The following is a 17,541-nucleotide window of genomic DNA, read 5'->3' as shown; positions in this document are numbered from 1 at the left end:
ACTATGAATATTTTTTTAACATTATGTAACACAACCAATTCAATAGTTGGAGTAGATAACGCAATACATATTAGCAACAAGTACACACTCACATGCTGATATGAGATCAAAATCTAAGGGAGTATAGCACCATTTCAGTTACTATCTATAGGCCATTCATTTGGTCTAACAATCGTTCCATAAAACTATAGGTACATTAATCTAGTCTAAAAGCGAGATAAATTAATTGTAATGGTCATAATTTATTTTAATCGATTTTTTTTTATCGTAACATTTTTCGAATTAAATTATTTATATTTTACAAAAAATGTGGCATTGTTTTGTAATAAAATCACTGGAATACATTTACAATGAACCCTTTTGATTTTACACTTAATAGTTTAAAAGCTAAAATAGCTGAAAAAGTGCTTTAATATTCGATAAATGATAATTATTTTTTTTATAAAATTCATTTTATTTTATTAGATGACACATTTGATACAATCTATTAGTTGTTTTTTTTAAGTTCCTGATTTAATTACATATATATCAATTGTCGCTTAAATATTCATTTAAAAATAACTTTCACATAAGTAAAAAAAATAGTAACATTAATAGCTAATATGTAAAACTAGTAACATTTCAGTGACTTTGTATAAATGAAAAATAAAATCTTTTTAATTTGCTCATATCGTAAAATCTAATGTACCTACTTACTTAATAGTTATATTTACAAAACATTTTGTGTAATGTTAAACAATATTGTATTAGGTAGTTATGAGCGTCCAAATAATTTGGGTAATTCTGTATCTATGCGTTGTCGACGCTTAAAAAAAGTTTAGCTGCAACTAAGGAATTAATCAAAGCTATGTTGTCTGCTATTATGTTTTTTTTATTATTAATTTTATATTAATCACTATGACTAGCTTATATAAATTATTATTTATAAATATGCTAATATTCTACGCTAATTTTATTGCATAGTTATTCGTGATGTTAATTTGCATTGTATGGAAAAAATACTACATGTGTAATGTAAATGAAAAGTGTAATACTGACAATGTGTCTAATGAATGTCAATCAACAATATTGTATCCGTATAAATTGCTCGGCATTACGTTTATTTACCTTTATAATAGAATATGTGAACAAACATTTCGTTTGTTCACACAATGATGTACAAATTATAACAGGATGTCTATTATTAGGTTTAGATCACATAGAGCAAACACTATTACGTCTATAAAATTATACGATGTTATTTTCAGGATTATTTGATAATTGATACAGACGTACTTTATGGTTACACTTTGTACATTTTTTTTTTATTTTTACATTGCCCATAGACTGTATAAAATGTTTTGTTAATTTAAATTAGTTGATGTATATGAAAAAATACATTTAAAGAATGTTCAGAATTTGATTTTGTTAATTATTTTTTTGTCTTATTTAGCACAATAATATATATATACAAAACAATGCACTTAGCTATACATCGAATTTTATAAATTTATATTCTCGTATTATATTTTTGTTCATAATTTGAGTTCATTTTTGTCTTTCTTTTATCATCACTGAATTTATAAACTCTTATTATATCAAACGTATTTGAATCTATATGTTTAATCCTACCAAAATAAGAATAATAATAAAGCAAAAAGGTTACAAATTACAATGTAATTTTTATGAAAATTAATTATTATCCTAACCTCAATTATTTAAATAATAATAATTTATTTTGGTAACTGGATAATATTTGTAACAGGCAATATCTATAATATCATATCATATCATTATTGTATAATATTTATTCATATTATATGCTCTTTGAAATTACAAATATACATTATATGTTAACATTAGTCGTATGTAAATGTTAGGCGTTTATTTGGAATAAACTACTTTTGTACTTGCGTTTTACTTGAAGAAATATAAAATGGCTAAGCGACTGCTTTGTTTCTATGTAATGATTGATTGAAAATATAATGCTTTTGTTAACATAAGCTTAAATATTACAAAAAGATATTTACACAAACTTTTTAAAATATCTAGATGTAGCTTAAAAAATAATAAATTAGGACCAGGTTATAACATATAATCTGTGATTATAATATAAAAAAATAATAAGTAAAAGGAGGATATTACATTTTTTTCTTATTAATTTATTCCTACGGTTGGAACAATATTTTCATTTATAAAAATACTTAAACAATATATTATTATTTCAATATATCTATTACAACGTGCAAATGCATTTTTTTAAATAAATTTGAATTCATATTAAACTGACTTGTCTCTTGTCAGCCGTAAAGGAAGCGATAACTGATTTTAATAATATTTTTACCCATAATAAAATGACAATTACCTACAAATACTTTAAACTACATTATTTATCCGCGTAATAAGCATTTGGGATGGTAACATTTTTTTACCTTATTTTACAAAAACTACATTGGCCTATCGCACATTATTTTCATAAAAATGACTAATAAATCTACGTATTCGGAAGCACTAATAAATCTTTTAATATAATAAAATAGATTATTATATTTTCAAATATATTATTCTCTAATACCCATATCATCTATATCAGCTAATAAGTAATTTTACATAATTTTACCTAACTTATCAGTTATCAAATATGTACAAACAATTTCCTTGCATTCATGTTTATGTATTTTACAACAGTTGAGTTTAGACTCCATTTGAACAGATCGCAGTACAAAGTATAAACAAAATCCAACTTATACGTATATTTCTATACATAATCTTCTTTTATAGAGTAATGTTTAATTCATGGATTAAGAATTTATAATTATGATTTAGTACAAGAATAAGATATGTAAAAAAAGTTTTCCATTTTGTTTGTTTATACTCTGTATTGACAATTCAAATATAGAACTGTGATTTTCAGTGATGGATAACTGAATCTATTATTGGTTTATATAAGAAAACCGGATTTGCTAACAGGATATCACAAAGTAGAGTCGCGTGGCTAAAATATTTAATTAATTAAAACAGAAATATATTAATCTATATAAATTTTAAGAATATTATGAATTTAATAGAAAATAACAATTATTTAATTTTTTAAACTCAAATAAGACAATTTTATATATTACAACAAAAATCAAAACGTAATGTTTTCATTACCTTACTAAATAAAGTATAAATCTTACGCAAATAAATTGGTAGCAATGGATCAATAAATTGGCCTTTATACTATTTCCCTCTACAATCAGTCTTTCCGATATTTTTTTCTCCATCAATCATCTTGTCGCGCTAATGTAGCGATAAAATAAAGCATTCAATTTATGTTGATGTCTTTGGCGCTCATCCATGGTTACTGTCATCGTCTATTTTTATTATTTCATAGTAGTTGTCTATGGTATAGTTGAATAATTGGAAGTCGTATCTGAAATAAACATTTATTTTTAAAAAAATAAAAATGTTTTTTAATTTTTAAATTATAAGTTGTTATTGAGATTATTTTAATTATATTTTTTTGCTGGTAGCTTTTCAATAAAAGTAAATAATATTATACAAAGAAGCGCAAGCGGCTTAATCTCGTCACGGTATTTTGTTAAACGCTCCATCGCTAATTTCAAATTACATAACAAATTATTCATTTCGGTGTAGTTATTCGATATTCAAAATAAAATGTTAACTAAAATTAGTTAGAATTATGTAATAATATAATCTCAAATTTAACTGGTGTATTTTTTTTTTGTTATCATAGCCAATATCACTTGATATGCGGCTTATTACGGGTATGATAACAAAAAAAAAGGCTTTCATTAAAAATAATTAATCGACACAGCTAATTATCCTTGATCAATGTACAACAACATAAATAAAATAAAACATAACTTAACCTAACAATTGTTAATAAATCAATATATAATTACATATGTACCGAGTTACCTACGTACTTATTTTTTATGTTAACAGATGCCACCTAGTTAATTTGTCTTACATTTTATTTTTACGTAATAATATTGCAAATAAATGAATTATAATTACATAAGTAATATATTTATTTTTTCATTATAATATCTCAGTATAACATTGATCATTTTTTTTTAAATTTGTTGTTTAAATCCGATTAAAGGCACTTACTTGTACAGATTATAAAGACCATCCAGTTGTGATTTTTTGAGGCGTGAATACAAATGGTTTATATTGTGCAATGTGTTGGTTCCCTTGCCGCTATTGCGCCATTCAGGTTTGATAATCTCTTGGAGACGAGCCATTTGGATGAGGAACCTTTGGTCTTCCTGTAACAATAGCATATTTAATAAAAATTGTCATTATCATTTTTTATATGAATCTTTAAAAAAATATATTCTCTTAAGAAGGATAATTTAATTTTGACCAAAAAATGAGGAGTGGGCGAATGTGTAAGAAAATTAGGACAAAAAAAAATACATTGTATCCCAAGGTTTATATGCTTTTATTTACACGGGTTTAGAAGCTTTATTGTATTTTTTTATTATTCTATCAAAAATTCAAACCAATCCCTTTTGTTTTAATTTACACTTCGTAGTCATATATTTTTAAATTTATAAACGAAAATGGAATAAGTGCAAGCGAATTAAATCAAAATTAAACTATTATTTATACACGTAGACTCATGAAAACACTTTTGAATCGTCATGTTACAGTGTTGAATTAAATTTAGAGCTACCACCGGTTCGGAAAGTAGATTCTACCGAAAAGAACCGGCAAGAAACTCAGGCAGATTGCTATTTGGTTACCACTAAATGTAGAAAAACAAATCAGGTAAGGTAATAATGCGATGTGTTGGCAACATCGTTATTAATTTAATAGACAAAGACAGACCCTGTTAAAGCAAAATTTGATTGATGAAGTTAGTCATTAATATCCAAATATTTTATTCATTAAGCTACTGTTCAATGTTCGCGCTCAAACAGTTGAGGAAACTTGCTAGGGTATAGTTGTTAAATTAATTTAAAGTTACGAAGTATGTTTAACGGTTTCCTTAGCTAGTTTTCTATTTCTATTTTATCTTTACTAGAATAAAAATATAATATTTCAAGCAGTTACTATTTATGGTATAAAAAAATCACGCTTTGTAGTTTTAGAATGTAAGATCTGTTATCACAGTTACGAGATTGCTAGGCAGATGTGTATTGTTAGTTAATTAAACGATTAAAAAGTATGGATATAAACTCAATTCTAAAATTAAATAAAAAAAAAAACTAAAAATAATAAAAAAAAAAACACGACTGCCCTGAATGGTTGAATTAAATAATTTATTGTATCATTCAGCGAACTTGGTTCTTTCATAGATATTTTAAATAGAATTAAGCCTGAGGTGATAAATACCTTTTTCCGGGATGAGCTAAATAGAGTTTCAATAATAAAACCGAGTAGAATCAGTTAATCGATATAGCTAATACTCGGTATATAATAAGTTTATGTAATCGTTATTACTCACATCTAATGTTTCGAATTTGAGAATGACATCGAAATTAAACTTGCAAGGTGTGCAGAAGTCGGTGTACGGCGTCCAGTGCATGTCCAACGTTCTCTTCACCTTCGCTTCATCCAGCACATAAGAAACGAACTCTTCGAAGACGGGATACCTTTCCGTTGGTACGGGTTTGACGCTTGACTAAAAGATGAAAAATTAAAACAAAACATTAAATCTATTCTAATGTTATAAAGTATCTCTGTACTTCACGGCCACACCATGAAATTTAATATTAAGTAAGCTTTAATCCCCAAGGGAGGCAATAGGCTACTTTTATAGCCAATGACTATTGACGACCAACGTAAAATGCGAGCATCCTACGAGTATTTTATATTATATTTACCTCCGTCGTGAATATCTACATATGCTAATAGATGACTGAATGCGTACCTTGTATTTGTTTGTCATTAATATAGTTTAAATGTATGTATACTTATATTAGTTTTATTTATTCTTTTGTAACAATATTTATAAGCTAAAACGAGATACGTTCCTGTTTCGAGAACTCTGTTTGTATTAGACTTAAAGTTTCCGCGCGAGACTTCGCCCGCACACGCCTATTTGGAGCTCATGTTGGAACATAGATTATGTGTACATATACAGTTTATGGTATCCTAAGACAGTAAATAAAGGTTTTAAGCTAGTATATTTTGTATTTAACGAGATACCATGTCAAGCGATATATCCGCCTTACGTAGGGAAACCTTCAAAGTGTCCTATTTCCGTCGGAGGAAACTCGTGGCTTTTCCCGTAAATGTTATAATTTATAAGCCCAACCGGAATAACATGCATATTATATATATATGGGACTGGGTGCCACGCTACCTCTATGCCAAATTTGATTACGATCGGTTCAAAAGTTTAGTCGTCATGATGTAAAAAAAAGTCAGAATGAGTTCACTTCGCATTTCCAATAATAAAAGTATATGTTACCATAAGTTTTACATTTTATTCTTAATATTTTAGTTCGCTTAATAGGTTAGTTATTCGTTTTATTGACTATCATAAAACTTTGTCTTGAAAACAGCCCTTGCTATGGAAAGAACGTAATTATAGTCATTTGTCTAGAGACCGATCTTTTTTCAACAGAGTTGGATTGCCGATTGAATGACACGAAATTTGGTCAGATAGACATAACAAATCAGATAACCTAGATAAGGGCAAAGAGGATTAGTACCATAATTTCTATAACAATGTCCCCTCGACCGATTTCGTTCAGTGTCCATTCTCAAAGGGTAATAACCAACTATGTTGAACGTTACAATCTCTATTCCATCACTCATATAATCCAATAAGATTGCAATTTGACATGACTGGAGAGCATTCAAGGTTCCCTGACCAACCGACCCGAGTTTCGAACTCAGGACCTTCTATCTGCAGTCTTATGAGCTAGCCATTTGTCTTATGGCATTAGGATAATTTTTATGGCAATTACTAAGAAGAAGCACTGCAACGGTAATGTTCGTGACTGAACAGCTAAACATATTGTGTACGAAACTAGAATACCGATTTTATTTACCGAAATACAAATAATGACTCACGTCTGTACAATTTGTCTGTAATAATTTATGCTTTGCCAAATTCAAATACAATTCGAATTTCAACGTGCAATATTCTGTATTGTACTCGTGTTGTTTTAGTTTGTACGTTGCTGTTTCGTATTTATATATTTAAACTAGCTACCCGTCCCTACTTTATGTGGGAAGAAATTAAGGTTTATCTAATGACTATTTTAAACATCTATCGCTTTGGGCGGGTAAGACTACTTCGTATGTCGTGACGGCAAGCGGTATGACGGTTTCTTATGCCGTCAATCCCTTCTCTGCCACAGCTTCCTTTCTCTTGTGTGTGTGTGTTGGTGTGTGTGAGTGTGTGTGAAGTTCGTATATATACTTCGTTTATAAATATCTATTTTATTAACTGAACTGCTTGTGTCGGGCATATTTTTTTAAATCATTGTTTAGTATTTTAGAATTAATAATTTACGTTAAGATTATATACTTACTTTTCTATATTTTTTAATTATTCTACGTCCCATCTGGTCGTGGAATGACTTAGGCCAGGCATGTACGATTTTGTCGTTGTAGGCTGACGCCAACCTCTCAAGGGGGTGTCTCACGATCAAGAATGTAATGGAATCCCCTTGGGCCTTCCTTATCATTTCAACTGTAGGCCTTGCGTATTTCTTCCTGGCTAATTCAAGTGGAACTTCCTTTGTTTTATCGAGGAAGGTAGCTGTATAGTTTGCCATTAAATTAAAGTTGTACATCCAAGATGTTGACGCGGCTTTGAAGATGTTGCACCTATGAACAAACACTTTTATTGCATTACCACATTAAGAGATTATTATTAAAATGGTTTAGTATCTGGGAGACGTTTATATCATAGTCAGGTACCGAATGCAGACAGCAATTGAAAGAAATAGTGAATTATAACCGCCGGTATATCGAAAATTGAATATCTCCAAAATCAAATCGAATGGTAATAAAATAGAACGTAACCCAAATTTATAAACGTACATGCTAAAACTCGCCACTTTTACCATGATGGTACTATGCCAAAAAACCTTGACACAAGTGCCTACAATTGCAAAAAATCGAATGCGGAAACAAGTGTTCATTAATACAAGCTAAGCATTGGATAAAGTCTTGTGATGTAGATTTCAACCACATCCACCATATTGAAATAATTTTAATTAATATTGCCATTAAATAAATGCTTGGTTTGATTGAGGATAGTTGAATGACGCAATGTTCAAAACAGAGGCGTCCATGATAGATAAATGGATCAATTGATTTGCGTTAGATCATCCATTAGTATATTCTTAGTGATAGAGTCACTATTATAAAGTTCTCACCATATCACATGGTACTGCCGGTTGATGAGATATTCCCACGCGTACGCCTTATGGCTCGAACTGTCGAGACCGTGTTTTGAACATTCACTTCGTAAATAATCTCTTCTGGCCTCCATCCTGTTGCCCACTTCTAGAAACTTCTCGCGATGAAGCAATCCTTCGTCATGGGTTCCATTTTCGAACATGTACTATAACAAGAAAAAAAAATCATGAGTAGGTAAATACACATCATTAATAATTCTTTTGCCGTTATATTTTTTGTGAAAGAAAATTATTATTTGCAAGAATAAAATTCACCTAGAACCCATTAAGTTTAATTGAGTGGAGGTTTTTTCAAACAATGTTGATTATGAAAATTGTAATGTGAAATGTTTTTAGCGTGACCCGTTTCAGAAACTTCCGAAATGCGATACGCCGGTTAATTAGAAATAATTATTTCACGGTCGAAGAATTAAAGAATAAATTGTGCAACATGCGAAGTACTTTACATTTCATAAATATTTAGCTAGCTCTCACTCGCAACTTCGTTCGCATAAAAATTGTTTTTTATAAAATAACAAATATAATCTATTCAGCTTAGTAATTAAATCGTAACAGACAGTTTTCTTCTTTATAATATTCGTTTATATTATAATATAAATTGGGTAGAATTATGTAGCATTGAAACCATATTTATGACGAGGGGCCTGTTAATGTGCGGTAGTCTAACGCATGTGGGCCGGCCATTAAATACGCAGATGTGTGTAAGTGCCTTATTGTCAATTACACATACGTACATATGTACACTTATAAATGAGGATATGGTTTATTTTTAAAGCCTAACTGAAACTATAGTATCCATATACGTAAAAGTTATACAAGAAGATGCTGTATTTTTCGAAAACATGTACATGTTTTTGTATTGGCTATAATATTAATTTCGTCTTTCGGATCAATAGAAGTTACACTTCGAACTATAATTAATCACTGCTAGTATTTTAAGTCAACCGTTGCCTTAATGTATTTAAAAAAAATCTAGATCATATCTTTAACCTTGCTGTGTAATATTAACCTTTCTAACTCCTAAACGTCATCGAAATACCTACATACATTAGCCGTTATAATCACTGTTATGTTAATTGCTCGTAAGTGGCTTCGCTGTAGTGTTAATATCGAAATAATATTAATTTTTGCCTATATATTTTACATGTTCGGATTAAAATACTATCGTTTTAATTAATTGCTATAAATAATACTAGTATCATAAAAACTCAAGTTTTTTTTAATATGGCAATTAAAATCTTAAAAACCTAGAGACTTCTAAGTATAAAAAAATTCTCAGGGAAATTATATTTTTATAATATAATTTCTTTTGAATCTACGTAAAATCTAATTTTATTAAATCGTAATTACGCCATTAACGGTTTTGTGATTATTGTATATAACATTATCTACTCCTAACTAGTTATATCTGATTATCTTCCGTTATTTCAACAATCAAATATTTCTTTATTAAACGCTTACATTATATGACATAAGAAGTGTATGATAATTAAAGTTATATATAATAGGCAATCAATACACTCAGTCAAGACAGCCGACCATTGTTTCATCTCATCGTAATTCAAAACGCGAATCAAGACGCCAGGCACTGTAGCCTGTTTTTATTATGAGAGTTCGTTTACACGCTATCGAAACGATGTATACAAAAAGTAACAGATTAAAAATGTTTTTAGTAATTTGAAAGAAATAGTTTGACTTATATATTTTTTTTATTTCAAATAGGTTGGCATGCTGCTTTGGAACTAAGATGTTATTCCCTTGAGCCTGTTGTTACACTGGCTCACACTTCAAACCGGTATAAAATGAAATAAGTATTGCTATTTAGCGGCAAGATACCCAATTAACCCTTAACTTACCCATTTATAAACCTTACAACTTTTTTTACAACAATCTTTTAGGCAACTTTCTGCCAATATTTCTGCGTCTGTGGTCAATTTCGGAGAAATGTTTATATGTCATCTCAAGGATCAATCTCAAGACGATCTAATACTACGTGTAAAATCTCATCCCCAATTTAAAACTAATATGAAACCAACGACATGTCAATAAATAATTAAATGATTAGATATATGTAAAAACTATTCCATTAAGTGTAAACGCTTGTATAGCTTTCTACGAAGTATTACATGTATGCGAGTTTATTTAACTTTCACTGAGAAATACTGTGCGGGATTTCCTTTAGAACGAGTGACATTTGCATATCCTTCCTATGTCAGTCTATTTTACAAAATGATAAAATATTCAACATAGTATGTAAACTTTTATTCATTATGTGTTACTGAGCTTCGGGCGTAAAATATTCTGGCAATGTCAAATATGATGGATAAACGGGTAGGAGATTGATTGGTTACAAATATTCAAGTTTTATTTTATGACGTGAATAAAAAAGCAATACAACGATTTATTAATAATGTACCTAAATTGAAATAAAATTTATTTAAAAAAAAAATAAGACCGAATAAGGCACATGGTTTTTTTTTCTTTTTTAAGCTATAAACGCTTATATTACAAATAGTATAAAATAGGCAAAGGTTCAATGCAAAGGGCAATCGTTTGTGATAATTTGTTTCGAATAATCATTTTTACGTAATCTATACCAAAGATATTCAAATTATTCATCATTTAGTTTACGAGAAGCATAAATTTAATTTAATGCATTCACTTTTCCAAAGGGACGTTTCACGGTCTCATTGTTTATTGATCGAGCCGCCGATGCGGGTTCCACCTGGTTCAAGGGATTGATAATATTATACTGTAAACTGTGGCCAGCATTGTTAAGTTTAGGTAAGAATACTTGACATACATTGTCTATATCTACTACTACATTTTTTGGATATGTCAAAATTAAAAAAAAAAGTGTCCTTAGAAACTTATGAAGTAAAGATTATTTATTAAGCTCAAAAGTTCGCGGGTACACACTTATAATCATTTAAACCCAAAAAGAAACTATATTCGAATATAAAAAAAAATTAAGAGGTGAGATGATATATAAACTGTTACCTATATATATATAATCACGTGTCAGGCTATTACTAAATCAAGGTCTAAAGATACGTATCCGTGATGGAATCTCCATTAAAAGTTCTGTTATAAATTTACAATTCAAAAGTTGCTAAGTAGCGTCACGTAGTTTCGCGTTGAGAATGATGTATGGTGAATGATGATAATGAGTGTATGTATTCGTATATTGCAACAATAACTAACGAGAAAAATAACCAATATAAGTTGAAACCGAAACAAACCAAATTCGTATATTTGTATAATATCAGTAAAAGCACGTGACAGTATTTTGACATTTTTCATTGGTGTATTTCGTGTTAATCAGACGCTTCGCTTTTCTTATCACAGGGGTTACCTATAAATATAGGTTTTACACGTTAGCCCCTTAACCCTTTTCTAAATCCCTTAAAAATATATTTATTCCACAATACAATGTTATTTACAATTAGGATGTTTTGTTATACTACAAAAATACGCCATCACCATATTCAAATACGGGAAATATTTAAGTTCAACAATTACATTGAAACTGTACGTAGAATAAATTGCAACGGAAGATTACAAATTACAATAAGTATGTAGATGATCTGATAGCAACAAAATTAATTTTATTTCAAACGGATCAATACGATAACAGGATATAAAATAACAACACTTGTAATGAACGTATTTTCACAAAGATATGAATGTTATATTATATATATACAGAGTTATGTTGTTTGCTTTCAGCAAATTTACATAGTCAACGTAGTCGGAGAGAAAATTTGTCGCACTAGGCGCTTTTCAAGTAAACGCCGCGCCACCGCCGCCGCCGCAGTATAAACTGCAGGTATACAAAAAACTTTAAATGAGAGATCCAAAGTCATAGTCTATATGATTTATATTCGTTGACTCTATTGCTAATATTATGTTTTACGAAATTAGCTCAATTTATTCGCTTTTATAACTATACATGACTGTAGATAGTTCATTTAAAAAAAATAGTCACGTAACATTGCTTGATAACATGCAACACAGTTCATTGGTTGATTTTTATTCTGTCTAAAAAGGGGTTTACATTGCGCTTAGTAGGTAAATTATACGTCGAAATGTAAGTTTGAATCAATCAATACAAGTACAAAAATCGTCGTATTTAAAACATAAATAATTATATTCTGTATCATAATTATGTTCATTAATTTTTCAGTCACGTAAACATCACATTTTGCCATTTCAATTTTGAGTATTCTTCATTTTCAATTAATTAATATTAACATTAAATAGTATAAGTAATGATTCATACTCTCGTGTATGTAATTTAAATACTCAAAATTATATTTTATGCGATGTTGTTGAAATAAAAACTGTTCGTTTGTATTTTTAATATTCCACAACTTGATAAATTATTAAATTATAATGCATTGCCACGAGTGGACTGCAATCAGTGTTAATTAATGCTTAGTAATGTTTTTTAGTGAGTAAAAATGTACCCCTTTACTATTCCTCGAAATGATCGACTTCGCTAGAATTCGTCCAAAATCGTTTTAACATTGTTCAGTAACTGCTATCTGAACACACAATTACATTTATAACATCACTAAGGTATGAATTACGATAATTTTCCGACAGAATATTTTCATTGAACATTTCGTTTGAGATCGTTTTAAAATAGTAACTATCGAAGTTCCAGTTAGCACTAGGTACATGACAGACTGTACATTCGAAAATGCTTAAAAAACTAATTAAATAAACTTCAAGCCATTAAGCGCTTGCAAGCGCTTGCTAGCACTGCTCACCTAAATAGCCCAGCTAGTTCTTTAACGTCTCCCTTATATGGTCAACTTGATCTACCGTATGCCTGAACTTGGCATTGGATATGCAATTTAGATATCCATATCTAGTTTTTCTTAAGGAAAGACTGCCACCAAAGGACATTTAGCCTAGATCGAGTTTAATCAAATGTTTTTCATTCAGAATGCGGTTAATGTTTTAATAATGTAAATAAACATTTTTATAACTTTTGATTACTATAGAAGTTTTTTGAACCGAATTATCTTTACAATAATTATGACTAATATTAGTAATATAAGTGGTTATTTCATTTATTGATTTGTTTATTTGTAATTCAACAGCGATATGCCAATAAATTAATTACCACAGATAAAATAATACGACAATAAGGTTACGTCATAAACGTGGCTGTCAATGTAAAAAGTACTAACATGTAAGTACAGTTTATATTTATTCCGACGACATTATTAACCAGTTCATCCATTTTAACTAATTCGGATGCACGTCTTTGATTATTTACCATGGTTTATGAAATCTGAATCAGACTTTATTTAATAAATAATTGTAATTTTCTTTAAACATGTTGAGGATTCCTCGATAAATGCCGTCAGAGAAACAGAATTAGGTAATAAGTATTATAATTTAAACGGTAGCAGTTTACTCAGTGTCCAAATTAAATTCTATATTGTTTAGTTATGTCGTAACTATTTTTGGTTATATAGTACATATTATTGGACAGTACGACACGTCACGACACTGTTTATATTTTGTCTCATGTCAGGCAAACAATGTCAAACGCGGAGCCGCCGTAGAAAATATGGAGGCGAACAAACAACCGCAAATAAGCGCAAAGATTCGTTTCTAATTCCAAATTATATCGTTGTAATGTTTGCAGTTGAGACTTTGAGTGATAGTAAAAACTTAACAGGCTAAAATCATTCGCTTTTGATTTTTTATTTGGTTTTTTTGCTTAACTATAATGTTCACCGAGCTTCATCTGCCTTTATTATCTGAGCTGGCATACTTGCCAGCCATTGATGTATGTAGTTTTTAGGAAATAAATGTTTTATTTCTATAGTGTTGTCATGAGGTTTATTTAATTTTAAGGGATTTACTTAATAAGGGATGGTTAATATTTCCAACAGCGCCAATGTTTATGGGCGTGATAACCATTTAATATCAAAAAAGTGATTTTAAAATACCTTCTATTAAATTATTTCACGAAATGTACCTATACGATGCATTGTATATAATAAATAATAAGAAACAAAAACCTAAGGGAGTGAAACTGCGGGCATAAGCCAGTTTATTTTATAAGTAATCAAGCCGCTGAGTCACACATACAATATATCGGTAATATATTATACGAAGGCGTGATTGATGTATTGGGCCGAAAAAATCAACATGTCTGCCAAAAGAATATTATAATACAAATTGAAGTTTACATTTTATATCGTAAAAATACATTATTTTATAATAAAATATCTGAAGAGGGAATTTTAAGTTTGTTTTTTCAGAAGAATGTCTTTTTGTATGAACGTTTGTTCGTGTATGTTTCTTAAGCCTTGCTTTATACGTGTCCTATTTTGAATTGGACAATCCCGCTTTGAAGATACATGTCCCACTTTCCCTTCAAGCGATTCCAAATTGTTCTCCTTGTACCAAACAGGATAGTACCAAGGGTATGCAATGTAATGCAATGAATATATTTTGAGCAAAACTGGTATCTTGCTTCTTAAATAGTATTTTAGTTGGTGGTAAGGTTTTATGCAAGCCCGTTTGGGTTCATACCCGCTCATCAGTTATTCTAAACAAACAGTAATACTTACTATTGTAGTGTTCCAGTTTGAAGAGTGGGCCAGTTTAACTGCAGGCAGGAATGGTTAATATTTCTTAGAGAGCCATTGTCTGTAGTGGTGACCATTTACCATCAGGTGGTCCATTTGTGCGTCCGCTTACGTCGTACAAGAAAATACGGGAAAAACGGTTACGTTATAGATGTAAGCTTAATAAATGTCTCCCTTACTGACGACGAGGCAATCTCAGTTTTGTCTATTGGCAATATATACTAATCGTTACGTAGAACATTATAATAATTATATGATATTAACATCAACCGAAACTGACATAACATCGCTATCAATTGTAAGTGGATTCCACTTCGTTTTAATTAATGACCGGGAAAAATCGACAAATTGCCAAAATATTTTCCGTATGATTTGACAGTTATGTATTTTTATTGGATGTGTTCCGTTTTTTATGTCTCTGGTAAAAGTTTTTATGTACGTCGTTATAGTTTACATTCGTTTATGTGGTTTCGCGATATTCTGTACAGAGCGTGAAGAAAATAATTCGCTCACTTGTGCCACTTTAATCGGTGATTTATATTCGAATTCTTATACAGCGTGGTCAATAAAACTGATACATCAGAGTATTTTAAAATACTAATTAAATCTTTATTATACTCACGCAATAAAGTTAAACTCAAAAATTATTACAAAAACAAATCAGTGATTTATTTGAAAAGTTTACGTAGTAGCTTTATTTGGTTATATCAAATTTTGTTGGTTTAGATGGACAATCATCTACTTTTTAATTAATACTAATATTATAAATGCGAAAGCAATCCCGTCTGTACGTCACTCTTTCGCGCCCAAATTACTGAATCGAATTTGGTCGAATTTGAACCCAATTTTATGCCTATCACCTGACGACTGAAACGCAACAGAAGCCACGGGCGACGACTAGTTTTGCATAAAATTACGTAGGCTAACAATCTACGAATCATATTTTTGTATATTTCAATTCATTATCTGACATTTTTTACGTCAGTAATATTCTTTTCTAGGCCGCGTTGCAAGTCTTTCGTACCAATTATTAATCAAAAAACTTTTTTTTTAATTATTTCGGAGTAACCAGCCCGATTTCCATTATGTAACATTTATCTGAAGTATTAAATTATCCAAAAATTTCTTAATTAAAATTGTCAAAATGCAAAATAATCTTCTAATAAATAGCAACTGACGATATAATATTTGGACGTTAGTCAATGCATATAGGTACGATACAACTTGTGACGTAGAATGTTTGACTATGTGTGAGTTAGTATCTCTATATACATTTTGCCTACGTGTTGTAAGTGTGGTTGACGTGAACAAAGCCACATCTATTTGTTATAAATGTTACGTTAAATTAAGCGTGTTTATAGTCCACGAACATCCTTTATAACAGAATTGTACGTCGGGTAATAAAACGCGCATATTAATACTTTTGGTGTCAGTGGATCATGATTCACAACAAATGAAATGTCTTATAAGTGTTATTTTAAATAAATTCTTGACCTTTTTTTACATTTCTATGATTTTTAATAGTTGCTAATAACATCGTTGATAGTATTATTCTAAATTAGGCAGCATAGTGTTTTTATCAAACTTTTCCGTCGAATTTGGCATAAAATTAATTATAATGTTAAATTCTCCTGATATATATATACTTAATATATATATTAGCTATTTAAAATGTTGTGTATACACATATCTCAGTCACATTATACATACATGCACGTTCTCGTATAAATGCTAAGGAAGTATAATTATAGCCGAAGTCAAAGCAGAAACCGTATAAATTACTTGGTGGTAGGGTTTGTGAAAGCCCGCCTGGGCAGGTACCACCCACTCATGTCATAATCTACCGCTAAACAACAATAATACTTAACAGGTGAATGAGACAGCGTAACTACAGGCACAAGGGACCTAACATCTTAGCTCCCAACGTTGATGGCCCATTGGCGAAATATTAAATTTCTTACGGTCGAATGTCTTTGGTCGATGATTACCATGAGGTAGTCTAATTTGCCCGTCCGCGTACTTATCATTAAAAATATTTTTTCTATAACATTGAAAATATCTATGAGCAGAGCATTATTTGCATGACATGACTGAGGATTAATAAAAAAGTTAATCTTTTATTGACTACGGCGTCATCTATTTGATCGTCATGTATTCTTATATTGTGCGTATCTAGGTGATCATTGTAAAACCAAGTTATTAACATTATATTTTATCTTATCTTTTATTGGTGAAATTAATATTAAGCTTATATTTCCTACGTGTTTTCTCTTATTACTTTATAACATAGGCGATAAAAGAAAATACCCAGGTAACATATAAACATATATTACATATAAAGTAATATATAAATTTTAAAGAATTTATCAAAATCTTCATTTAAAATTATTATATATTTTTAAAGGGTTTAAGTTTATTTCACATAATTGGGATAACCTTGTAGATTAGTTTTTTTTTAAAGATATGTAAATAACTTATTCGCAAAAATGTGACTGTGACATATATTACTAATTTTGAGATCTAATTATACGGTATACATTTTTTGGTAT

General features: G+C 29.7%; 1 protein-coding gene across 5 annotated transcripts in view; it reads right to left on the bottom strand.

The window, feature by feature from the left end:
- Positions 1–2,878: 2,878 nt before the first annotated feature.
- Positions 2,879–17,541, bottom strand: part of LOC125070551 (carbohydrate sulfotransferase 11) — a 51,308-nt gene continuing 36,645 nt past the window's right edge. For all 5 annotated transcript variants that reach the window (XM_047680461.1, XM_047680456.1, XM_047680459.1 and 2 more), the window contains 5 exons: positions 8,334–8,521; positions 7,482–7,779; positions 5,441–5,617; positions 4,099–4,256; positions 2,879–3,394 (listed from right to left, as the gene is read on the bottom strand). In XM_047680461.1, the coding sequence (XP_047536417.1) occupies positions 3,313–3,394; positions 4,099–4,256; positions 5,441–5,617; positions 7,482–7,779; positions 8,334–8,521 (903 nt within the window). In that variant the 3' untranslated portion in view covers positions 2,879–3,312. The remainder of the gene's footprint in view (positions 3,395–4,098; positions 4,257–5,440; positions 5,618–7,481; positions 7,780–8,333; positions 8,522–17,541) is intronic.

Source organism: Vanessa atalanta, chromosome 17 (genome assembly GCF_905147765.1).
Source record: "Vanessa atalanta chromosome 17, ilVanAtal1.2, whole genome shotgun sequence".
Taxonomy (NCBI): Eukaryota; Metazoa; Arthropoda; class Insecta; order Lepidoptera; family Nymphalidae; genus Vanessa; species Vanessa atalanta.
This window is presented reverse-complemented; position numbering and strand designations above follow the sequence as displayed.